We start from the raw sequence: 26,987 nt of genomic DNA on the forward strand, positions 1-26,987 counted from the left end.
GGCGACCCCTCTGGGTCACATAAGAGACCATTTGAAAATGTTGTAAACACTGATACCGACACGGATTCTGATTCTTGTGTCGACGATAGTGAATCCAGAGAGATAGATCATAAATTGGCAAAAAGTTTACAATATATGATTGTGGCTTTAAGGGACGTGTTGGAGGTTACAGAAACCACTACTGTACCTCAGGAGAAGGCTTATTTATGTAAGGAAAAGAAATCCAAAGTTACGTTCCCTCCTTCACACGAACTAAATGCTCTGTTTGAAGGGATGTGGGTGAATCCTGATAAAAAATTTCGTATTCCCAAAAGGATTCACATAGCTTATCCTTTCCCGGCTGAAGACAGGAAAAAATGGGAATCACCCCCTGTGTTAGTGCACTTACCAGGTTGACAAAGAATGTAATTCTCCCTGCTCCTGGCACGACTTCTCTTACAGAGGCGGCAGACCGCAAAATGGAAACGACATTGAAATCCATTTATGTTATCAATGGTACACTGCTCACGCCCACTATTGCCTGCGCATGGGTGAGTCGCGCTATTGAAAAATGGTCAGAAATCGTGTCATCAGAAATTGACACGATTGATAAAGATGAGATACTCCTTAAGTTAGGGAATATCAAGGACGCTGCCGCCTACATGCTGGAAGCAATTAAGGATATTGGACTCTTGAGTTCACAAGCCGCTACCATGGCAGTATCGGCTAGGCGGGTGTTGTGGATTCGCCAGTGGAACGCGGATGCAGATTCCAAAAGAAACATGGAGTCTCTCCCATATAAAGGTGAGGCCTTATTTGGCGATGGCCTGGATGCGTTAGTCTCGGCGGCTATCGCAGGTAAGTCGACATTATTGCCCTCTGCGCCTGCACTGGCAAAAAAGACCTATCACCCGCAAATGCAGTCCTTTCGGCCCAATAAATACAAAAAGACGAGAGTTTCCCCCTTTGCAGGAAGGGGAAAGAAGCCCACACCGGCTCCAGGTTCCCAAGAGCAGAAGTCTACCCCTAATTCTGCCAAATCCCCAGCATGAAGCTGGAGCTCCCTTGCGGGAGGCCGCTCGGGTGGGGGCACGTCTCAAACTCTTCAGCCAGGATTGGATTCTGACTGGCCTGGATCCCTGGGTGTTGCAAATAGTGTCCCAGGGATACAAACTGGAGTTTCAAGACGTTCCCCCATGCCGATTTCTCTGACGTCCTAAGTGGATGCTGGGACTCCGTAAGGACCATGGGGAATAGCGGCTCCGCAGGAGACTGGGCACAACTATAAAGAAAGCTTTAGGTCTAACTGGTGTGCACTGGCTCCTCCCACTATGACCCTCCTCCAGACTTCAGTTAGAATCTTGTGCCCGGCTGAGCTGGATGCACACTAGGGGCTCTCCTGAGCTCCTAGAAAGAAAGTATATTTTAGGTTTTTTATTTTACAGTGAGATCTGCTGCCAACAGACTCACTGCAGCGAGGGACTAAGGGGAGAAGAAGCGAACCTACCTAACTGGTGGTAGCTTGGGCTTCTTAGGCTACTGGACACCATTAGCTCCAGAGGGATCGAACACAGGACCCGACCTCGATCGTTCGGTCCCGGAGCCACGCCGCCGGCCCCCTTACAGAGCCAGAAGCAAGAAGTGTTCCGGAAAATCGGCGGCAGAAGACTTCTGTCTTCAACAAGGTAGCGCACAGCACTGCAGCTGTGCGCCATTGCTCCTCATGCACACCTCACACTCCGGTCACTGATGGGTGCAGGGTGCTGGGGGGGGGCGCCATGAGGGCAATATAAGACACCTTGGCTGGCAAATCTACACCATATATAGTCAGGAAGGCTATATAGGTGTAAAAATACCCCTGCCAGAATTCCAGAAAAAGCGGGAGAAGTCCGCCGGAAAAGGGGCGGGGCCATCTCCCTCAGCACACTGGCGCCATTTTTCCCTCACAGCTCCGCTGGAGGACGCTCCCTGGCTCTCCCCTGCAGTGTCAAGCTACATAAGGGTAAAAAAGAGAGGGGGGGGCACTAAATTTAGGCGCAGTATATATATATAATATAAGCAGCTATAAGGGAAAAAAAAAACACTCATTTATAGTGGGATCCCTGTGTTATATAGCGCTCTGGTGTGTGCTGGCATACTCTCTCTCTGTCTCCCCAAAGGGCTTTGTGGGGTCCTGTCCTCTGTCAGAGCATTCTCTGTGTGTATGCGGTGTGTCGGTACGGCTGTGTCGACATGTTTGATGAGGAGGCTTATGTGCAGGCGGAGCAGATGCCGATAAATGTGATGTCACCCCCTGCGGGGTCGACACCTGAGTGGATGGTTCTCTGGAAGGAATTACGCGACAGCGTCGACTCCTTGCATAAAAGGTTTGACGACATACCAAATATGGGACAGCCGGCTTCTCAGCCTGTGCCTGCCCAGGCGTCTCAAAAGCCATCAGGGGCTCTAAAAGGCCCGCTACCTCAGATGGCAGACACAGATGTCGACACGGATACTGAATCCAGTGTCGACGACGATGAGACTAATGTATCTTCCAATAGGGCCACACGTTATATGATTGAGGCAATGAAAAATGTGTTGCATATTTCTGATGTTACCCCGGGTACCACAAAAAAGGGTATTATGTTTGGAGAGAAAAAACTACCAGTTGTTTTTCCTCCATCTGAGGAATTAAATGAAGTGTGTGAAGAAGCGTGGGCTTCCCCCGATAAGAAACTGGTAATTTCTAAGAGGTTACTAATGGCGTACCCTTTCCTGCCAGAGGATAGGTCACGTTGGGAAACATCCCCTAGGGTGGATAAAGCGCTCACACGCTTGTCAAAGAAGGTGGCACTACCGTCTCCGGATACGGCCGCCCTGAAGGAATCTGCTGATAGAAAGCAGGAGGCTATCCTGAAGTCTATATATACACACACAGGTGTTATATTGAGACCAGCTATTGCTTCAGCATGGATGTGCAGTGCTGCAGCTGCGTGGTCAGATTCCCTGTCGGAAAATATTGATACCCTAGACAGGGACACCATATTGCTAACCGTAGAGCATATTAAAGACGCACTCTTCTACATGAGGGATGCACAGAGGGATATTTGCCGGCTGGCATCTAAAATAAGTGCAATGTCCATTTCTGCCAGGAGAGGGTTATGGACTCGGCAGTGGACAGGAGATGCAGATTCTAAAAGGCACATGGAAGTTTTGCCTTATAAGGGTGAGGAGTTGTTCGGGGATGGTCTCTCGGACCTCGTTTCCACAGCAACAGCTGGGAAGCCTACATTTTTACCCCATGTTCCCTCACAGCCAAAGAAAGCACCGTATTATCAGGTACAGTCCTTTCGGCCCAATAAGGGCAAGCGGGTTAAAGGCGCGTCCTTTCTGCCCAGAGGCAGAGGTAGAGGGAAAAAGCTGCAGCATACAGCCTCCCCCGCTTCCTCTAAGTCCACAGCATGACGCTGGGGCTCCACAGGCGGAGCCAGGTACGGTGGGGGCCCGTCTCAAAAATTTCAGCGATCAGTGGGCTCGCTCACTGGTGGATCCCTGGATCTTTCAAGTAGTATCTCAGGGGTACAAGCTGGAATTCGAGACGTCCCCCCCCCCCCCCCCCCCCCGCCGTTTCCTCAAATCTGCCTTGCCAACAACTCCCTCAGGCAGGGAGGCAGTGTTAGAGGCAATTCACAAGCTGTATTCCCAGCAGGTGATAGTAAAGGTGCCCCTACTTCAACAAGGACGGGGTTACTATTCCACAATGTTTGTGGTACCGAAACCGGACGGTTCGGTGAGACCCATTTTAAATTTGAAATCCTTGAACACGTATATAAAAATTCAAGTTCAAGATGGAATCGCTCAGGGCGGTTATTGCAAGCCTGGACGAGGGGGATTACATGGTATCACTGGACATCAAGGATGCTTACCTGCATGTCCCCATTTACCATCCTCACCAGGAGTACCTCAGATTTGTGGTACAGGATTGTCATTACCAATTCCAGACGTTGCCGTTCGGTCTATCCACGGCTCCGCGGGTCTTTACCAAGGTAATGGCCGAAATGATGATACTCCTTCGAAAGAAGGGAGTTTTAATTATCCCGTACTTGGACGATCTCCTGATAAAGGCGAGGTCCAGGGAGCAGTTGTTGGTCGGGGTAGCACTATCTCGGGAGGTGCCACAACAGCACGGCTGGATTCTAAATATTCCAAAGTCACAGCTGGTCCCTACGACACGTCTACTGTTCCTGGGGATGGTTCTGGACACAGAACAGAAAAAAAGTGTTTCTCCCGGAGGAGAAGGCCAAGGAGCTGTCATCTCTAGTCAGAGGCCTCCTAAAACCAAAACAGGTGTCGGTGCATCACTGCACGCGGATCCTGGGAAAGATGGTAGCTTCCTACGAAGCAATTCCATTCGGCAGGTTCCATGCAAGAACCTTTTAGTGGGACCTGTTGGACAAGTGGTTCGGATCGCATCTTCAGATGCATCGGCTGATAACCCTGTCTCCAAGGACCAGGGTGTCTCTGCTGTGGTGGCTGCAGAGTGCTCATCTTCAAGAGGGCCGCAGATTCGGCATACAGGACTGGGTCCTGGTGACCACGGATGCCAGCCTTCGAGGCTGGGGGGCAGTCACACAGGGAAGAAACTACCAAGGACTATGGTCAAGTCAGGAGACTTCCCTGCACATAAATATTCTGGAGCTGAGGGCCATTTACAATGCCCTAAGTCAGGCAAAACCCCTGCTTCAAAACCAGCCGGTACTGATCCAGTCAGACAACATCACGGCGGTCGCCCATGTAAACCGACAGGGCGGCACGAGAAGCAGGACGGCGATGGCAGAAGCCACAAGGATTCTCCGATGGGCGGAAAATCACGTGTTAGCACTGTCAGCAGTGTTCATTCCGGGAGTGGACAACTGGGAAGCAGACTTCCTCAGCAGGCACGACCTCCACCCGGGAGAGTGGGGACTTCATCCAGAAGTCTTCCAACTGATTGTAAACCGTTGGGAAAGGCCACAGGTGGACATGATGGCGTCCCGCCTCACCAAAAAGCTAAAAAGATATTGCGCCAGGTCAAGGGACCCTCAGGCGATAGCTGTGGACGCTCTAGTGACACCGTGGGTGTACCAGTCGGTTTATGTGTTCCCTCCTCTTCCTCTCATACCAAAGGTACTGAGGATAATAAGAAAGAGAGGAGTAAGAACTATACTCATCGTTCCGGATTGGCCAAGAAGGACTTGGTACCCGGAACTACAAGAAATGATCTCAGAGGACCCTTGGCCTCTGCCTCTCAGACAGGACCTGCTACAGCAGGGGCCCTGTCTGTTCCAAGACTTACCGCGGCTGCATTTGACGGCATGGCGGTTGAACGCCGGATCCTGATGGAAAAGGGCATTCCTGTTGAAGTCATTCCTACGCTGATAAAAGCTAGGAAGGATGTGACGGCAAAACATTATCACCGCATATGGCGAAAATATGTTGCTTGGTGTGAGGCTATGAAGGCCCCAACAGAAGAATTTCAGCTGGGTCGATTTCTGCACTTCCTACAGTCAGGAGTGACTATGGGCCTAAAATTGGGATCCATTAAAGTCCAGATTTCGGCCCTGTCTATTTTCTTTCAAAAAGAATTGGCTTCACTGCCTGAAGTTCAGACGTTTGTTAAGGGAGTGCTGCATATTCAGCCCCCTTTTGTGCCTCCAGTGGCACCTTGGGATCTCAACGTTGTGTTGGATTTCCTAAAATCACATTGGTTTGAGCCACTTCAGACCGTGGAGTTGAAATATCTCACGTGGAAAGTGGTCATGCTTTTGGCCTTGGCTTCGGCCAGGCGTGTTTCAGAATTGGCGGCTTTGTCCTGTAAAAGCCCCTATCTGATCTTCCATATGGACAGGGCAGAATTGAGGACTCGTCCCCAATTTCTCCCTAAGGTGGTATCAGCGTTTCATTTGAACCAACCTATTGTGGTGCCTGCGGCTACTCGGGACTTGGAGGCTTCCAAGTTGCTGGATGTAGTCCGGGCCCTGAAAATCTATGTTTCCAGGACGGCTAGAGTGAGAAAAACTGACTCGCTGTTTATCCTGCATGCACCCAACAAGCTGGGTGCTCCTGCTTCTAAGCAGACTATTGCTCGCTGGATCTGTAGCACGATTCAGCTTGCACATTCTGCGGCTGGACTGCCGCATCCTAAATCAGTCAAAGTCCATTCCACGAGGAAGGTGGGCTCTTCTTGGGCGGCTGCCCGAGGGGTCTCGGCTTTACAACTTTGCCGAGCTGCTACCTGGTCGGGATCAAACACGTTTGCAAAATTCTACAAGTTTGATACCCTGGCTGAGGAGGACCTTGAGTTTGCTCATTCGGTGCTGCAGAGTCATCCGCACTCTCCCGCCCGTTTGGGAGCTTTGGTATAATCCCCATGGTCCTTACGGAGTACCCAGCATCCACTAGGACGTCAGAGAAAATAAGATTTTACTCACCGGTAAATCTATTTCTCTGACGTCCTAGTGGATGCTGGGAACTCCGTAAGGACCATGGGGAATAGACTGGCTCCGCAGGAGACTGGGCACTCTAAAAGAAAGATTAGGTACTATCTGGTGTGCACTGGCTCCTCCTTCTATGCCCCTCCTCCAGACCTCAGTTAGATTTCTGTGCCCGGCCGAGCTGGATGCACACTAGGGGCTCTCCTGAGCTCCTAGAAAGAAAGTATATGTTAGGTTTTTTATTTTACAGTGAGACCTGCTGGCAACAGGCTCACTGCAACGAGGGACTAAGGGGAGAAGAAGCGAACCTACCTGCTTGCAGCTAGCTTGGGCTTCTTAGGCTACTGGACACCATTAGCTCCAGAGGGATCGACCGCAGGACCCGTCCTTGGTGTTCGTTCCCGGAGCCGCGCCGCCGTCCCCCTTACAGAGCCAGAAGCATGAAGATGGTCCGGAAAATCGGCGGCAGAAGACTTCAGTCTTCACCAAGGTAGCGCACAGCACTGCAGCTGTGCGCCATTGCTCCTCATAAACACTTCACACTCCGGTCACTGAGGGTGCAGGGCGCTGGGGGGGGGCGCCCTGAGCAGCAATAAAAACACCTTGGCTGGCAAATATATCACAATATATAGCCCCAGAGGCTATATATGTGATAATTACCCCTGCCAGAATCCATAAAAAAGCGGGAGAAAAGTCAGCGAAAAAGGGGCGGAGCTATCTCCCTCGGCACACTGGCGCCATTTTCTCTTCACAGTGTAGCTGGAAGACAGCTCCCCAGGCTCTCCCCTGTAGTTTTCAGGCTCAAAGGGTTAAAAAGAGAGGGGGGGCACTAAATTTAGGCGCAATATTGTTTATACAAGCAGCTATTGGGGAAAATTCACTCAGTGATAGTGTTTATCCCTACATTATATAGCGCTCTGGTGTGTGCTGGCATACTCTCTCTCTGTCTCCTCAAAGGGCTGTGTGGGGTCCTGTCCTCAGTCAGAGCATTCCCTGTGTGTGTGCGGTGTGTCGGTACGGCTGTGTCGACATGTTTGATGAGGAGGCTTATGTGGAGGCGGAGCAGATGCCGATAAATGGGATGTCGCCCCCTGTGGGCCGACACCAGAGTGGATGGATAGGTGGAAGGTATCAACCGACAGTGTCAACTCCTTACATAAAAGGCTGGATGACGTAACAGCTATGGGACAGCCGGCTTCTCAGCCCCCGCCTGCCCAGGCGTCTCAAAGGCCATCAGGGGCTCAAAAACGCCCACTCCCTCAGATGGCAGACACAGATGTTGACACGGAGTCTGACTCCAGTGTCGACGAGGTTGAGACATATGCACAATCCACTAGGAACATCCGTTACATGATCCCGGCAATAAAAAATGTGTTACACATTTCTGACATTAACCCAAGTACAGGTTGAGTCTCCCTTATCCAAAATGCTTGGGACCAGAGGTATTTTGGATATGGGATTTTTCCGTATTTTGGAATAATTGCCTAACATAATGAGATATCATGGTGATGGGACCTAAATCTAAGCACAGAATACATTTATGTTACATATACACTTTATACACACAGCCTGAATGTAATTTTAGCCAATATTTTTTTATAACTTTGTGCATTAAACAAAGTGTGTCTATATTCACACAATTCATTTATGTTTCATATACACCTTATACACACAGCCTGAGGGTCATTCAATACAATATTTTTAATAACTTTGTGTATTAAACAAAGTTTGTGTACATTGAGCCATCATAAAACAAAGGTTTCACTATCTCACTCTCACTCAAAAAAGTCCGTATTTCGGAATATTCCGTATTTCGGAATATTTGGATATGGGATACTCAACCTGTACCACTAAAAAAGGGTTTTATGTTTGGGGAGAAAAAGCAGGCAGTGTTTTGTTCCCCCATCAAATGAGTGAATGAAGTGTGAAAAAGCGTGGGTTCCTCCGATAAGAAACTGGTAATTTCTAAAAAGTTACTGATGGCGTACCTTTTCCCGCCAGAGGATAAGTTACGCTGGGAGATATCCCCTAGGGTGGATAAGGCGCTCACACGTTTGTCAAAAAAGGTGGCACTGCCGTCTTAGGATACGGCCACTTTGAAAGTACCTGCTGATAAAAAGCAGGAGGCTTCCCTGAAGTCTGTATTTACACACTCAGGTACTAGACTGAGACCTGCAGATAGTGCTGCTGCAGCGTGGTCTGTAACCCTGTCAAACAGGGATACTATTTTGCGAACATAAGTCGTCGTCTTATATATGAGGGATGCACAGAGGGATATTTTGCCGGCTGGCATCCAGAATTAATGCAATGTCCATTCTGTCAGGAGGGTATTAGAGACCCGACACTGGACAGGTGATGCTGACTTTAAAAGGCACATAGAGCCTTATAAGGGTGAGGAATTGTTTGGGGGTGGTCTCTGGGACCTCGTATCCACAGCAACAGCTGGAAAGAAAAAATTTTACCTCAGGTTTCCTCACAGCCTAAGAAAGCACTGTATTATCAGGTACAGTCCTTTCGGCTTCAGAAAAGCAAGCGGGTCAAAGGCGCTTCCTTTCTGCACAGAGACGAGGGAAGAGGGAAAAAGCTGCACCAGTCAGCCAGTTCCCAGAATCAAAATTCTTCCCCCGCTTCCTCTGAGTCCACCGCATGACGCGGGGGCTCCACAGGCGTAGCCAGGTACGGTGGGGGGCCGCCTCAAAAATTTCAGCGATCAGTGGGCTCGCTCACAGGTGGATCCCTGGATCCTTCAAGTAGTATCTCAGGGGTACAGGCTGGAATTCGAGGCGTCTCCCCCCCGCCGTTTCCTCAAATCTGCCTTGCCGACAACTCCCTCAGGCAGGGAGGCTGTGCTAGAGGCAATTCACAAGCTGTATTCCCAGCAGGTGATAGTCAAGGTACCCCTACTTCAACAAGGACGGGGTTACTATTCCACACTGTTTGTGGTACCGAAACCGGACGGTTCGGTGAGACCCATTTTAAATTTGAAGTCCTTGAACACATACATAAAAAAATTCAAGTTCAACATGGAATCGCTCAGGGCGGTTATTGCAAGCCTGGAGGAGGGGGATTACATGGTATCCCTTGACATCAAGGATACTTACCTACATGTCCCCATTTACCATCCTCACCAGGAGTACCTCAGATTTGTGGTACAGGATTGCCATTACCAATTCCAAACACTGCCGTTTGGACTGTCCACGGCACCGAGGGTCTTTACCAAGGTAATGGCAGAAATGATGATACTCCTTCGAAAAAAGGGAGTTTTTAATTATCCCGTACTTGGACGATCTCCTTATAAAGGCGAGGTCCATGGAGCAGTTGTTGGTCGGAGTAGCACTATCTCGGGAAGTGCTACAACAGCACGGATGGATTCTATACATTCCAAAGTCACAGCTGGTTCCTACCACACGCCTGCTGTTCCTGGGGATGGTTCTGGACACAGAACAGAAAAAAGTGTTTCTCCCGCAGGAGAAAGCCAAGGAGCTGTCATCTCTAGTCAGAGACCTCCTGAAACCAAAACAGGTATCGGTGCATCACTGCACACGAGTCCTGGGAAAAATGGTAGCTTCTTACGAAGCAAAATTCCATTCGGCAGGTTCCATGCAAGAACCTTTTCAGTGGGACCTCTTGGACAAGTGGTCGGAATCGCATCTTCAGATGCATCGGCTGATAACCCTGTCTCCAAGGACCAGGGTATCTCTACTGTGGTGGCTGCAGAGTGCTCATCTTCAAGAGGGCCGCAGATTCGGCATACAGGACTGGGTCCTGGTAACCACGGATGCCAGCCTTCGAGGCTGGGGGGCAGTCACACAGGGAAGAAATTTCCAAGGACTTTGGTCAAGTCAGGAGTCGTCCCTACACATAAATATTCTGGAACTGAGGGCCATTTACAATGACCTAAGCCTGGCAAGGCCTCTGCTTCAAAACCAGCCGGTACTGATCCAATCAGACATCATCATGGCAGTCGCCCATGTAAACCGACAGGGCGGCACAAGAAGCAGGATGGCGATGGCAGAAGCCACAAGGATTCTCCGATGGGCGGAAAATCACGTACTAGCACTGTCAGCAGTGTTCATTCCGGGAGTGGACAACTGGGAAGCAGACTTCCTCAGCAGACACGACCGACACCCGGGAGAGTGGGGACTTCATCCAGAAGACTTCCAACTGTTGGTAAACCGTTGGGAAAGGCCACAGGTGGACATGATGGCGTCCCGCCTAAACAAAAAACTAGATATTGCGCCAGGTCAAGGGACCCTCAGGCAATAGCTGTGGACGCTCTAGTGACACCGTGGGTGTACCAGTCGGTTTATGTATTCCCTCCTCTGCATCTCATACCAAAGGTACTGAGAATAATAAGAAAACGAGGAGTAAGAACGATACTCGTGGTTCCGGATGGGCCAAGAAGAGCTTGGAACCCAGAACTTCAAGAAATAATATCAGAGGACCCATGGCCTCTACCGCTCAGACAGGATCTGCTACAGCAGGGGCTCTGTCTGTTCCAAGACTTACCGCGGTTGCGTTGGACGGCATGGCGGTTGAATTCCGGATCCTAAAGCAAAAGGGCATTCCGGAGGAAGTCATTCCTACGCTGATAAAAGCCAGGAAAGAAGTAACCGCAAACCATTATCACCGTATTTGGCGAAAATATGTTGCGTGGTGTGAGGCCAGGAAGGCCCCAACAGAGGAATTTCAGCTGGGTCGTTTTCTGCACTTCCTACAGTCAGGAGTGACTATGGGCCTAAATTTGGATTCCATTAAGGTCCAGATTTCGGCTCTGTCGATTTTCTTCCAGAAAGAACTGGCTTCACTGCCTGGAGTTCAGACATTTGTAAAGGGAGTGCTACATATTCAGCCCCTTTTTTGTGCCTTCTGTGGCACCTTGGGATCTCAACGTGGTGTTGAGTTTCTTAAAATCACATTGGTTTGAGCCACTTAAAACTGTGGATTTGAAATATCTCACGTGGAAAGTGGTCATGTTATTGGCCTTGGCTTCGGCCAGGCGTGTGTCAGAATTGGCGGCTTTGTCATGTAAAAGCCCTTATCTGATTTTCCATATGGATAGGGCAGAATTGAGGACTCGTCCCCAGTTTCTCCCTAAGGTTGTATCAGCTTTTCACTTGAACCAACCTATTGTAGTGCCTGCGGCTACTAGGGACTTGGAAGATTCCAAGTTACTGGACGTAGTCAGGGCCTTAAAAATTTATATTTCCAGGACGGCTGGAGTCAGGAAAACTGACTCGTTTTTTTTTTATCCTGTAGGCACCCAACAAAATAGGTGCTCCTGCTTCTAAGCAGACTATTGCTCGCTGAATTTGTAGCACAATTCAGCTGGAGCATTCTGCGGCTGGATTGCCGCATCCTAAATCAGTAACAGCCCATTCCACGAGGAAAGTGGGCTCATCTTGGGCGGCTGCCCGAGGGGTCTCGGCTTTACAACTTTGCCGAGCTGCAACTTGGTCAGGGGCAAACACGTTTGCTAAATTCTACAAATTTGATACCCTGGCTGAGGAGGGCCTTGAGTTCTCTCATTCGGTGCTGCAGAGTCATCCGCACTCTCCCGCCCGTTTGGGAGCTTTGGTATAATCCCCATGGTCCTTACGGAGTTCCCAGCATCCACTAGGACGTCAGAGAAAATAAGATTTTACTCACCGGTAAATCTATTTCTCGTAGTCCGTAGTGGATGCTGGGCGCCCATCCCAAGTGCGGATTGTCTGCAATACTTGTATATAGTTATTGCCTAACTAAAGGGTTATTGTTGAGCCATCTGTTGAGAGGCTCAGTTATATTTCATACTGTTAACTGGGTATAGTATCACGAGTTATACGGTGTGATTGGTGTGGCTGGTATGAGTCTTACCCGGGATTCAAAATCCTTCCTTATTGTGTCAGCTCTTCCGGGCACAGTATCCTAACTGAGGTCTGGAGGAGGGGCATAGAGGGAGGAGCCAGTGCACACCAGATGTAGTACCTAATCTTTTCTTTAAAGAAGTGCCCAGTCTCCTGCGGAGCCCGTCTATTCCCCATGGTCCTTACGGAGTACCCAGCATCCACTACGGACTACGAGAAATAGATTTACCGGTGAGTAAAATCTTATTTTCTCGTAGTCCGTAGTGGATGCTGGGAGCCCGTCCCAAGTGCGGAATTCTGCAATACTTGTATATAGTTATTGCTTAACTATAGGGTTTTTTGTTCTGAGCCATCAGTTTAATGAGGCTCAGTTGTTGTTCATACTGTTAACTGGGTATAGTTATCACGAGTTGTACGGTGTGATTGGTGTGGCTGGTATGAGTCTTACCCTGGATTCCAAATCCTTTCCTTGTAATGTCAGCTCTTCCGGGCACAGTTTCCCTAACTGAGGTCTGGAGGAGGGGCATAGAGGGAGGAGCCAGTGCACACCAGATGTAGTACCTAATCTTTTCTTTAAAGAAGTGACCAGTCTCCTGCGGAGCCCGTCTATTCCCCATGGTCCTTACGGAGTACCCAGCATCCACTACGGACTACGAGAAATAGATTTACCGGTGAGTAAAATCTTATTTTTCAAGACAGGTCGGCCATGTCAGCGGACAGGATGGCAGTTTTGCAGACCGCTATTCAGTCTCTAGTAGACAGCAGTTTTAATGCTGGTACTAGTACTCCGACAAGGTCAGGGGCTAAGCCGGACGGCTCAGTCAGACCGATATTGAACCTATACGGGCTCAATCAGTACGTCACTTACTACAGATTCAAGAGTCCCTGCGGTCAGTGATTGCAGGTATAGAACCACAAAAATTCATGTTTTTGCTGGATCTCAAGAATGCGTACTTACACATTCCAATTTAGCCACCTCAACAGGTGTACTTCAGGTTTGCAGTACAACAAAACCATTGTCAATTTCAGGCACTACCGTTTGGCCTCTCATCAGCGCCTTGTGTATTCACAAAACTGGTTTCCGTAATGATTGCTTATCTCAGGTATCTGGAAGTGATAATAATTCCGTACTTAGACGACCTTCTTATCAAGGCTTCGTCTCAACAATTGTTCCTTCAGAATGACTTACTAATGTACAATGTACTAGTTCAGCACGGTTAGATGTCAACTTAAACAAAACAAAAAAACATCTAGCCTGGTCCCGTATCAAAGGATTCGATTTTCTATAAATGATTCTGCATAGGGTGGATCAATGAACTTACCTGCTAGAACAGAAAGCATCTGGTACAGTTAGTGCTCAAACCACGGATAGTCTCAGTGCTCTTGTGTATTCGACTGCTAGGAAAGACGGAGGTATCTTTCAAAGCACTCCAGGTCGGAAGATTTCACTCACGTCCTTTTCAGCTAGATCTTCTAGCACAGTGGTCAGGCTCTCATCTACAAATTCAGCAGATTGTGCGGTTGTCTCCATGGGCCAGAGTATCACTACTCTAGTGGCTCCATATAAAAAATCTCACCGCGGGGAGACTGTTCGGAGTCTGGTATTGGATACTTCTGACGACGGACACAAGTCTCAGAGGTTGGGGAGCAGTAGTTCTACTTTGTCAGCTTCAGGGTCTATGGTCAGGCCGAGAAAGATTACTATCAATAAATGTCCTAGAACTCAGGGCAGTTTACAATGCTCTGCAACAGGCAGTTCACATACTCCAGTCCTCAGCCTGTTCAGGTACCGTCAGACAACGCAACGGCAGTCGCATACATTAACAAACCAGCCATGCCAGAAGTTGCTTGAATTCTCAATTGGGTCAAGCATCACCAAGTGATATTATCGGCAGTGTTCTTTCCTGGAGTGAACAACTGGCAAGCAGATTATGTCAGTCGTCAGTATTTTCATCCAGGAAAATGGACTTTACATCCAGAAGTGTCCCAGATGTTAGTCCAGCGGTGGGGTTACCCACAGGTGTATTTAATCCCATCTCGTCAAAATCATCAGACACCCAAGTATGTGTCCAGAACAAGAGATCCAAAGGCAGTGGTAGTGAATGCTTTCACAATAGCGAGGCCATACAGTCTTGTGTATCTATTTCCACCATTTCCGCTGCTTCCTCGGTTGCTAAAGCAGATTAAAAGAGAGTCCATTACTGTTATACTAGTGGCGCCTCACTGGCCACGGAGAGTGTGGTTCTAGAATCTCCACAGGCTACGTCCAGACCTTCTCAAACGCTTAGTTTCTTTACCCCGATTTAGCGTGGCTGCGTTTGACGGGGTGGCTGTTGAAAATGCTCTCTCCAGTGTCGGTTATACCAACCATGTTACGTGCTAGGAAGCCAGTTACACCAGCTCATTATCGCTCATTTGGCGAGCTTATATTTGTTGGGATGAATCTCAGAAGTTTCCTATATCTTTCAAGTTATCCTGTCTTTTGCTATTTTAACAGTCGGGGGTTGGATGGAGGACTATGTTTAGCCACACTAAAAGTGCAGGTTTCTGCTTAGTCAATTTTGTTTCAGCGCCGTTTGGCTCTTTTGCCAACAGTGCATACGTTCCTGCAGGGTGTCCTTAGAGTTCAACCTCCGTTTTTACCACCTACAGCTTAATGGGACTTGAATTTAGTTTAGATTTATTATTTTTTTCCAGTCTTCAATTTTTTAACCTTACAACATGTGGAAGTTTCTAACTTGGAAAACAGGGTTTCTCCTAGCCTTAGCCACGGCAAGGCGTGTTTCAGAACTGGGTGCCTTGTCATGCAATCCACCGTATCTGGTATTTCATGTTGACAGAGTGGAACTTCGGACGAATCCCGCTTTTCTACCGAACGTAGTATCTTCTTTTCACATCAATCAACCAATCGTAGTTCCTGTTTTTTCAGAAAGTTCAGGAACTCCAGCTACTTGGGATGTGGTACACACACTTCATGTTTATGTAGCCCGAACATCAACAGTATGTAAAACAGATACATTGTTCTCTAGGATGCAGTCAAGATAGGTTGGCCAGCTTCCAAACAGACCCTGGCTATATGAATTAAGCTGACCATTTGTCAAGCTTACTTTCATGCTAGTCTACAACCGCTTGCATCCGTTTCACATTCCACTCGTTCTGTGGGTACGTCATGGGCAGCAGGTCATAGAGCCTCTACGACGCAACTTTGGCATGTGGCTACAACTGTCATCAGTGCACACGTTTGTGCACTTTTACAAGTTTGATACGTTTGCGGCAACAGCATCTAGCTTTGGCCGTCTAGTGTTACAGGTGCCAAACAGCTCTCCCGCCCAAGGGGGAAACTTTGGTAAGTCCCAAGAGTACTCAAGTGAGCCCTAGTGGATGAAAAAGAAAAGAGGATTTTGGTACTTACCAGGTAAATCCTTTTCTTTAAATTCATAGGGGTCACTGGACGCCCGCCCAGAGCAGTTTCACCTGTCTTGTGGTAAGTTCAGTATATCTTATGGTATCTCTTTATCACCGGCTTGTTTAAATGTTATGGTGATTGTTATCTGTTGTCGTGTCAACTTTTTCCTTGTCCGTTATGTTATAATGTTATATGTAATTCTCCATAGTTCATCCTCTCTTTCGCTCCTGTTCGGCTCAGCAAAAAAACACTGAGGTATCTTGGGAGTATGGAGGGGGTGGAGTGTTACTAATTTAAATATTTAAATGTTCCTATCCCATATCCCAAGAGTACTCCAGTGACCCCTATGGATTCAAAGAAAAGGATTTACCAGGTAAGTACCAAAATCCTCTTTTAAAGAGGAGAATGGGGAGTGCCCTTTATTTTTTTTATTTTTTTAAACAGTCTGGATATTTGGATTGTTTCTCCTTACAGAGGACTTACTGCATTCCAAATTCCGTTACTGCTCTACAATATGTGATTGCCGGCATCATTTTGATTTTGTATAATGTAGGAATACTTGTATGCGCGTGTGTATGTATGTATGTATATATAATATATATATATATATATATATATATCAGATCCAAACGTCCCGTAAAAAACAGGTGTGTTGAACAGATGCGCTGCCTAAACCAATGCAGCCTGCTTGAAAAACACAGGAATCCTCATAAAATTCCAAAAGAAGCAGAATAATAAATAAAGATTAATAAGTGGGTGCAAAGGACCTACATAGAAAATGTCCTCAGGGTAAAAGATGTTCCAGAAGTATCACAAACTGGGTTCTTAAGTTCCCAAACCACCATATAGTCAATCAGGTGGTAATTTTCTTTATATAGATATTCCAGAAGTGTCACAATCAGTGTTCTTAAATTCCCAATCCACCATATAGTCAGTCAGGTGGTAATTTTCTTTATCTCAATAGAAAAAAGAATAGATCATGGTGCAGATCAGATTTAAAGGGACAATACGTTTTAATAGACACAGGACACTCACAATTTACATAAAAAGGAAATGCATGTAACCAATCAAATGGTACAGGTTGGAGTGTAGGCTACTAACATCATCACGTTACCCTCCCAGAATAGTATTGGGACACCACTGGTGGTTCCGGATAGCACACCAGTTTGGAGCAGGCTTTGAAGTCAGAAGTCAAACAACATCCACAGCAAGCAGAAAACGCCACCAGCTTAAGAACCCAGTTTGTGATACTTCTGGAACATCTTTTACCCTGAGGACATTTTCTATGTAGGTCCTTTGCGCCCACTTGTTAATCTTTATTTATTATTCAGATCCAAATGTCCCGGCACTCCTTTGACCCGCCTGGGTCTGTCTGTGCTCCGATGCCCTCTTTAAGGTGATTGCACCCCTCAATATGCAGTGAATGGAGGAAGGCGGCACTCCAGAGGCTTCACAGACGGTAAATATTGTCACGTCTAGCAAAGTTTGAGGATCCGGCAGCTGAGACTTGCCCGAGGAGGTTATTGGCTGTGGGTGAACAAGATGAGGGGGTTGGATATAGTTCCTTCGCATAGGACACGTAGCAATGAAGACCGTAGGCGGGGTTGAGAGTCAATGAATAGTATTTATTATGTACAGGGCTGAGGTAGAGAACTGTGGCTGGAGCACGATGGTTAAAGAAAGTAGTTGCAGGTAAAGAACTGCAGGTTGTGGCTTGAAAAACGAGGTTGTGAATAATGAACTGCGGAACTGTGGATAGTGGTTAAAAGATGTGGCTGGAGGCAAAGAACTGTGGACTGTGATTTGAAAGACGAGACTGTAGATGATGAACTGTGAAACTGTGGATGGTAGTTAAAGACGTGGCTGGAGACGAGGACTGTGGTTTGGAGGATGAGGCTGAAGATAACAATCTGCAGGTTGTGGTCGGTGGTACAAAGACATGGCTGGTGAAGTAGATCTGTGGAGTGTGGCTTGAAAGACGAGGCAGAAGACCCGGGGCCGACTGTGCCCAAAGAGTCTTACTGGACCGGGTTTTCCAGGAGCGCTTCCACAGGCAGTAGCAGGTTAGGAACGGCAGGACTGCAGCAGCAACAGAGAACCGACCAAGCAGGATCAGGAGTAACCAGAATACGACAAGGATCCTGGGAGCACAGGCTAAAGCACCTACAACAGGGTTGTAACTTGAAGCACTGGCGTCCCTGTCCTAAACCAGCCCCCTTTTATAGGGAGAGCTTCCCCTGGATTGGCTGGAAGAAACAGGAACTATGCTTAAAACTTGGTCTCCAAATGGCGGCGCCCAGTAATGCAGACCTTTCTGCAAAGCCACATTGCTCACTGCCTCTGGTCTCCTAGCAACGGGTCAGCAAGAGCGACCCGCTGTAGCGGCGTCCCGCCGCCACAAGCGGATCCCCTCACCGCTGCCACTGCTGCCCACAGACCCGGCACAGCAGCCCACCTCCGCCGCTGCCCGCACACCGCCAGAGAAGCCAGCCCCACGGTCCCAGCGTACCGGTAAGACTCCGGACGCTGACAAATATCACCACAAGTGTTTATTGTAACATATTTGACATGTTACAATAAACACTTGTAGTGATATTTACCGATTGTGAAGCCTCTGGAGTGCCGCCTTTCTCTATTTTATATATATATATATATATATATATAATATACACATATATACCAGACAACAGGAAGCGGCACTCAGAGACTTCATAAATCGTGCAAAAAACAGCAGCAAGGCTTTAATGAGACATCAACGTTTCGGGTTTCCCCCTTCATCAGAAACCCCGAAACGTTGATGTCTCATTAAAGCCTTGCTGCTGTTTTTTGCACGATTTATGAAGTCTCTGAGTGCCGCTTCCTGCTGTTTGGTACATGTGAGGGGGCGCTGACCCCTTTAAGAGGGCACCGGAGCCAGTATCCTGCTGTAATCTGGGAGTGCCGGATCTTGTTCATGAAAATATATATATACTGGAGGAAAATTTGCACTCATCAGCCCGGAAGCTGCACATGGGACGTACTTGGACGTTCCAACATGACAATGATCCAAAACACAAGGCCAAGTCGACCTGTCATTGTTTACAGCAGAATAAAGTGAAGGTTCTGGAGTGGCCATCTCAGTCTCCTGACCTCACTATCATTGAGCCACTCTGGGGAGATCTCAAACGTGCAGTTCATGCAAGAGCCCAAGAATTTACAGGAACTGGAGGCTTTTTGCCAATAAAAATGGGCAGCATTACCATCTGAGAAAATAAAGAGCCTCATCCACAACTACCACAAAAGACTTCAAGCTGTCATTGATGTTAAAGGGGGCAATACATGGTATTAAGAACTGGGGTATGTAAACTTTTGATCAGGATCATTTGGGTAGTTTCTGTTGTCATAATGATTTAAAAAGAGTAAACACAGTTGTTTGACAATAAATGGCTTCACCCAACCACTAACCATGAGTTAAAGAAAAGTTTGTGAGTTATCATTCATATTCTCTGACAAATGGCCAGAAAATCACAAATTCTGCTAGGGTATGTAAACTTATGAACACAACTGTATATCTCATGTACTGTGAAATGGAAATATCCTGATACAAATACTATATCTATAATATATTTCAACAACATTGTTACTTTTGTGTTTTAGGAGACTGTAAGTGTCAATGTGACATCCTTGCATGAAGATGGCCAAGTGACAGAGCAGGTGAGTTATAAATTCAAGTGATAGAGCATCCCCAATGCGAGATGACAATATAATGCAGCAAAAGTAAATTCCTCCCATAGAAGTATGTAAACAAAAATGTTCTATTCCTAAACAACAAAGAAGTTCATTTCTAGGGATTCAAAATTCACCTTAAAACAGTGCTATTACATGTGTGCATATTATATATAACACATTTTGATATCTGAAGTTCAAGATAAAGCACATTTTACATAAGACTTCAACTTTTGATGCAATGTCTGCTATGCAAAGTTCCACCTACCTTACTTCTTCCTTCAGACGGGGCGATCCATATTTAGGGATGCCCACCTTTAGCAAGATTCATTCATGTCTTACTCCAGCCATTCTATGCCATGGTTGATCAGATCTCTGGGACATACAGTCTGTTTGCCTATGTCTTGTTAAAACTTCTAACACATGCGTACATACTATGGATGCTGTATTGACTATATGTACTTCTCTGAATCAGGCCGTAAATCTATAGGTTTGCCAAATCCCTATACTATAAATATATATGTATGTGTATATATATATATATATATATATATATATACACAGTGCCTTGCTAAAGTATTCACCCCTTGGCTTTTTACCTGTTTTGTTACATTACAACCTGTAATTGTTTTTATTTATTTTTTTATCTGAATTTTATGTAATGGGTATGCACAAAATAGTCTAAGTTGGTGACGTGAAATGAGAAAAATGTATATAAAAAATAATTTTTATAAATAACAGTTTTTAAAATTGGCATGTACATATGTTTTCACCCCCTTTGCTATGAAGCCCCTCAAAAGTTCTGGTGCAACCAATTACCTTCAGAAGTCAAATAATTAGTGAAATGAAGTCCACCTGTGTGCAATCTAAGTGTCACATGATCTGTCAGTAAAAACACTCCTTTTCTAAAAAGCCCCAGAGGCTGCAACACCACTAAGCAAGAGGCATCATATCATGAAGAGCAAGGAGCTCTCCAAACAAGTCAGGGACAAAGTTATTGAGAAGTACAAGTCAGGGTCTTTGATGATCCCTCGGAGCACCATCAAATCCATCATCTTCAAATGGAAAGAACATGGTACCACAACAAACCTGCCAAGAGAGGGCCGGCTACCAAAACGACCGGGCAAGGAGGGCATTAATCAGAGAGGCAGCACAGAGACCAAAGGTAACCCTAAAGGAGCTGCAGAGTTCCACAGCAGAGACTAGAGTATCTGCGCATGTGACCACAATAAGCCGTAACTCCATAGAGCTGGGCTTTATGGAAGAGTGGCCAGAAAAAAAGCCATTACTTAGTGTTAAAAATAAGAAGGCACGTTTTGAGTTTGCCAAAAGGCATGTGGATGACAAGCCAAATTTATGGAGGAAGGTGCTCTGGTCAGATGGCCGCCAAGGAAAATGCTAAGTCTGGCACAAACCCAACACATCCCATCACCCCAAGAACACCATCCCCACAGTGAAAAATGGTGGTGGCAGCATCATGCTGTGCGGATGTTTTTCAGCAGCAGGGACTGGGAAACTGTTTCGAGTCAAGGGAAATATGGATGGTGCTAAATACAGGGATATTCTTGAGCAAAACCTGTTTCCGTCTGCCTGTTATTTGAGACGGGACGGAGATTCACCTTCCTGCAGGACAATGACCTGAAGCATACTGCTACAGCAACACTCAAGTGGTTTAAAGGGAAACATTTTAACGTGTTGGAATGGCCTAGTCAAAGCCCAGATCTCAATCCAATTGAGAATCTGTGGTCAGACTTGAAGTTTGCCGTTCACAAGCAGAAACCATCCAACATGAAGTAGCTGGAGCAGTTTTGCCTTGAGAAATGGTCAAAAATCCCAGTGGCAAGATGTGGCAAGCTCATAGAAACTTATCCAAAGCGACTTGCAGCTGTAATTGCCACAAAAGGAGGCTCTACAAAGTACTGACTTTAGGAGAGTGAATAGTTATGCACGCTGAAGTTTTCCCGTGAGGAAACAAAACATGAAAAAGGCAAACGGGGGTGAATACTTTAGCAAGGCATTGTGTGTGTGTGTGTGTGTGTGTGTGTGTGTGTGTGTGTGTGTGTGTGTGTGTGTGTGTGTGTGTGTGTGTATCTATATATATAGATATATAGATATATAGATATAGAGAGATATATAGAGATAGATATATAGATATAATATTCAGTTTGTATTGGACTAAATCAGAACTATCATTTGCATATTACAACTAAGCAAAATGTTTGTTCATGTTAAATTAGGATAGTAATCTGTTGGAATGTATAATGCTTCTCCTAAACATTAAAGGGTTCAGTATGAAATAACGATGGCCGGGATGCCTGCCATCAGTATACCGACAGCGCCATCCCAGCCACCAGTATGCCAGCAGCGGCGCGAGCGCTAGTAAGACACCCACAGAGGGAGAATAGCCTGTCTCGCCGGTATTCAGGCGCCGGCATTGTACTGCTGTGCAGGATTGCTGCGCCGGCATTGTGATCGCAGGGATCCCGTGCGGCAGTATCTAAACCGCTTCCCCATTAAACTCATAACAAAATCAGGATGTGTTTGGCTGAGAGAACCTAATGGTAAAACCAGAATCTTGATGAAAATTTGTAGGACTCAAGATAGCAGGCGCTTATTCAAACAAGAAATGTATATACTCAACAATACATCCCTGAGGTATGTAGATGGACTAAATCTCCACACTGCAACGTGGACAACCTTCTTTCTTCTTTTACAGAATACTCTCCTCTCGGGCAGATGTTAGCATGAAAGAAAATAATGTATATATGTGTAATAAAGTTTTGATTATAAACAAGTCTCTCTTATTGCCGCACGCATCCAGAGAAGACAATAATCGTCCACTGAAGAGGCGTACCCCAACTCACTCTACAAGCGGTAGGTTTAAACCCATAAAGGTATCTTTTATCCACCACTGTGTCAGAACACATCGATTTGGTGATGAACCCCCTGTGCCAGAAGAATAAGCGTACCTCACTCACACAAAAGAGGTTTGATAGAAGCACATAAAGGTTTCTTTTATACTTTAGTGGATGAATATAAGGCGTACCCTACTCATAGGAAAAGTGGTTATGTTCAAACGCATCTGGGTTTCTTTTGAAGACTGAATGTGTAAGTTGTTATCATCATCTCATCCCCGTACATGGTTTATCCCAGAGAGGGCACCAAACAGAATTTCAACCACGATAGGTCCACATAAAAAATATATAGCTTTATTAAAAAACGCCCCACACATTTGGGGTATGGCACAAGACAACAAAAAATAGGCTATAAAATGTGCAGAGTCCGTCCGTAAGAGGTTATAGCAGCATGACTCGTGCATCAAAACAAAATCCAAATTTACAATCGCATAAACAATGCAATGTTGCAAGGAAATAAAAGTTTTTTTAAAAGGGAGATGTCAGTTCATACCTAGATGGTATAATGAAAGGTTCACACTCTCAGCTGGTCAACATGTTTCGGCCTGTCATAGGCCTTTATCAAGATTTTGTTTTGATGCACGAGTCATGCTGCTATATCATCTTACAGACTCTGCACATTTTATAGCCTATGTTTTGTTGTCTTGTGCCATACCCCAAATGTGTGGGTCGTTTTTTAATATATATATATTTTTTATGTGGACCTATCGTGGTTGAAATTCTTTTTGGTGCCCTCTCTGGGATAAACCGTGTACGGGGATGAGATGATGATAACAACTTACACATTCAGTCTTCGAAAGAAACCCAGATGCCTTATATTCATCCACTAAAGTATAAAAGAAACCTTTATGTGCTTCTATCAAACCTCTTTTGTGTGAGTGAGGTACGCTTATTCTTCTGGCAAATGGGGTTCATCACCAAATCGATGTGTTCTGACACAGTGGTTGATAAAAGATACCTTTATGGGTTTAAACCTACCGCTTGGAAAGTGAGTTGGGGTACGCCTCTTCAGTGGACGAATATCATCTTCTCTGGATGAATGAGTGCGGCAATAAGAGAGACTTGTTTATAATCAAAACTTTATTACACATATATACATTATTTTCTTTCATGCTAACATCTGCCCGAGAGGAGAGTATTCTGTAAAAGAAGAAAGAAGGTTGTCCACGTTGCAGTGTGGAGATTTAGGCCCTCATTCCGAGTTGTTCGCTTGCTAGCTGCTTTTAGCAGCATTGCACACGCTAGGCCGCCGCCCTCTGGGAGTGTATCTTAGCTTAGCAGAAGTGCGAACGAAAGATTAGCAGAATTGCGAATAGAGATTTCTTAGCAGTTTCTGAGTAGCTCCAGACTTACTCAGCCATTGCGACCAGCTCAGTCCTTTTTGTTCCTGGTTTGACGTCACAAACACACCCAGCGTTCGCCCAGCCACTCCCCCGTTTCTCCAGCCACTCCCGCGTTTTGGAACTCGAACGCCTGCGTTTTTCCGCACACTCCCATAAAACGTCCAGTTTCCGCCCAGAAACACCCACTTCCTGTTAATCACACTACGATCACCACAGCGATGAAAAAGCTTTGTTATGCCGTGAGTAAAATACCTAACTTTTGTGTAAATTAACTAAGCGCTTGCTCTCTGCGAACCTTGCGCATGCGCAGTTAGCGGATAATCGCAGTATAGCGAAAATCGGCAACGAGCGAACAACTCGGAATGACCCCATTAGTCCATCTACATACCTCAGGGACGTATTGAGTATATACATTTCTTGTTTGAATAAGCGCCTGCTATCTTGAGTCCTACAAATTTTCATCTAAATCTGTATTATTATTTGAACTTGTGGTGAGGTTCAACTGTGGTAAATCAGTTCGCGGGTTGCTTCTAGTGCACCATTTACTAGGGATTCACAAATCATTTCTCTGACGTCCTAGTGGATGCTGGGGACTCCGTAAGGACCATGGGGAATAGCGGCTCCGCAGGAGACTGGGCACAGCTAAGAAAGATTTAGGACTACCTGGTGTGCACTGGCTCCTCCCACTATGACCCTCCTCCAGACCTCTGTTAGAATCCTGTGCCCGGCTGAGCTGGATGCACACTAGGGGCTCTCCTGAGCTCCTAGAGAGAAAGTATATTTTAGGTTTTTTATTTTACAGTGAGATCTGCTGGCAACAGACTCACTGCAGCGAGGGGCTAAGGGGAGAAGAAGCGAACCTACCTAACTGGTGGTAGCTTGGGCTTCTTAGGCTACTGGACACCATTAGCTCCAGAGGGATCGACCGCATGGAACCGGCCATTGATGTTCGGTCCCAGAGCCGCGCCGCCGGCCCCCTTACAAAGCCAGAAGCAAGAAGAGTCCGGAAAATCGGCGGCAGAAGACCTCAGTCTTCACCAAGGTAGCGCACAGCACTGCAGCTGTGCGCCATTGCTCCTCATACACACTTCACACTCCGATCACTGAGGGTGCAGGGCGCTGGGGGGGGGGGGGGGGGGGGGCGCCCTGAGCAGCAATAAAAACACCTTGGCTGGCAAATATATCACAATATATAGCCCCAGAGGCTATATATGTGATAAATACCCCTGCCAGAATCCATAAAAAAGCGGGAGAAAAGTCAGCGAAAAAGGGGCGGAGCTATCTCCCTCAGCACACTGGCGCCATTTTCTCTTCACAGTGCAGCTGGAAGACAGCTCCCCAGGCTCTCCCCTGTAGTTTTCAGGCTCAAAGGGTTAAAAAGAGAGGGGGGGCACTAAATTTAGGCGCAATATTGTTTATACAAGCAGCTATTGGGGGAAAAATCACTCAGTTATAGTGTTAATCCCTGCATTATATAGCGCTCTGGAGTGTGCTGGCATACTCTCTCTCTGTCTCCCCAAAGGACCTTGTGGGATCCTGTCCTCAGTCAGAGCATTCCCTGTGTGTGTGCTGTGTGTCGGTACGGCTGTGTCGACATGTGGGATGAGGAAGGTTACGTGGAGGTGGAGCAGAGGCCGATAAATGGGATGTCGTCCCCTGTGGGGCCGACACCAGAGTGGATGGATAGGTGGAAGGTATTAACCGACAATGTCAACTCCTTACAAGGCTGGATGACGTAAAACAGCTGTGGGACAGCCAGCTTCTCAGCCCGCGCCTGCCCAGGCGTCTCAAAGGCCATCAGGGGCTCAAAAAAGCGCCCGTTACCTCAGATGGCAGACACAGATGTCGACACGGAGTCTGACTCCAGTGTCGACGAGGTTGAGACATATACACAATCCACTAGGAACATCCGTTACATGATCTCGGCAATGAAAAATGTGTTACGCATTTCTGACATGAACCCAAGTACCACATAAAAGGGGTTTTATTTTTGGGGAGAAAAAGCAGCCAGTGTTTTGTTCCCCCATCAGATGAATGAATGAAGTGTGTAAAGTAGCGTGGGTTCCCCCAATAAGAAACTGGTAATTTCTAAAAAGTTACTGATGGCGTACCCTTTCCCGCCAGAGGATAGGTCACGTTGGGAGATATCCCTTAGGGTGGATAAGGCGCTCACACGTTTGTCAAAAAAGGTGGCACTGCCGTCTTAGGATACGGCCACCTTGAAGGAGCCTGCTGATAAAAAGCAGGAGGCTATCTTGAAGTCTGTATATACACACTCAGGTTATATACCGAGACCTGCAATTGCCTCAGCATAAATAGTGCTGCTGTAGCGTGGTCTGATACCCTGTCAGATAATATTAATACTCTAAGACAGGGATAATAGTTGGCTAACATAGAGCATATTAAAGACGTTGTCTTATATATAAAGGATGCACAGAGGGATATTTGCCTGCTGGCATCCAGAATTAATGCAATGTCCATTCTGCCAGGAGGGTATTAGAAACCCGGTAGTGGACAGGTGATGCTGCCTATAAAAGGCACATGGAGATTCTGCCTTATAAGGGTGGGGAATGGTTTGGGGATGGTCTCTGGGACCTCGTATCCACAGCAACAGCTGGGAAGAAAAGAAAAAATTTTTACCTCCAGGTTTCCTCACAGCCTAAGAAAGCACCATATTTTCAGGTACAGTCCTTTCGGCTTCAGAAAAGCAAGCGGGTCAAAGGCGCTTCCTTTCTGCACAGAGACAAGGGAAGAAGGAAAAAGCTGCACCAGCAGCCAGTTCCCAGGATCAAAAATCTTCCCCCGCTTCCTCTGAGTCCACCGCTTGACGTTGGGGCTCCACAGGTGGAGACAGGTGCGGTAGGGGCGCGTCTCGGGAACTTCAGGGACCAGTGGGTTTGCCCACAGGTGGATCCCTAGGTTCTGCAAATAGTATCACAGGGATACAGGCTGGAGTTCGAGGCGACTCCCCCTCGCCGTTACCTCACCTCAGCCTTGCCTGCTGCCCTCGGAGAAAGGTAGTACTGGCGGCAATTCACAAGCTGCACTTCCAGCAGGTGAAATCAAGGTACCCCTCCTTCAACAAGGCCGGGGTTACTATTCCAAAATGTTGTGGTACCGAAACCAGACAGTTCGGTGAGACCCATTCTAAAATTGAAAGCCTTGAACACTTATATACGAAGGTTCAAGTTCGAAATGGAATCGCTCAGGGCGATTATTGCAAGCCTGGAGAATTTCATGGTATCACTGGACATCAAGGATGCTTACCTGCATGTCCCTATTTACCCTCTTCACCAGGAGTACCTCAAAATTGTGGTACAGGATTGTCATTACCAATTCCA

The 26,987-nt window shown here is 46.8% G+C and overlaps 1 protein-coding gene across 2 annotated transcripts in view; it reads left to right on the forward strand.

The window, feature by feature from the left end:
* GINM1 (glycosylated integral membrane protein 1) overlaps window positions 1–26,987 on the forward strand; it is a 161,463-nt gene that overhangs the window by 37,152 nt on the left and 97,324 nt on the right. For both annotated transcript variants that reach the window (XM_063917510.1, XM_063917509.1), the window contains exon 2: window positions 19,320–19,376. In XM_063917510.1, the coding sequence (XP_063773580.1) occupies window positions 19,320–19,376 (57 nt within the window). The remainder of the gene's footprint in view (window positions 1–19,319; window positions 19,377–26,987) is intronic.

The sequence above is a fragment of the Pseudophryne corroboree genome, chromosome 4, assembly GCF_028390025.1.
Source record: "Pseudophryne corroboree isolate aPseCor3 chromosome 4, aPseCor3.hap2, whole genome shotgun sequence".
Classification (NCBI taxonomy): Eukaryota; Metazoa; Chordata; class Amphibia; order Anura; family Myobatrachidae; genus Pseudophryne; species Pseudophryne corroboree.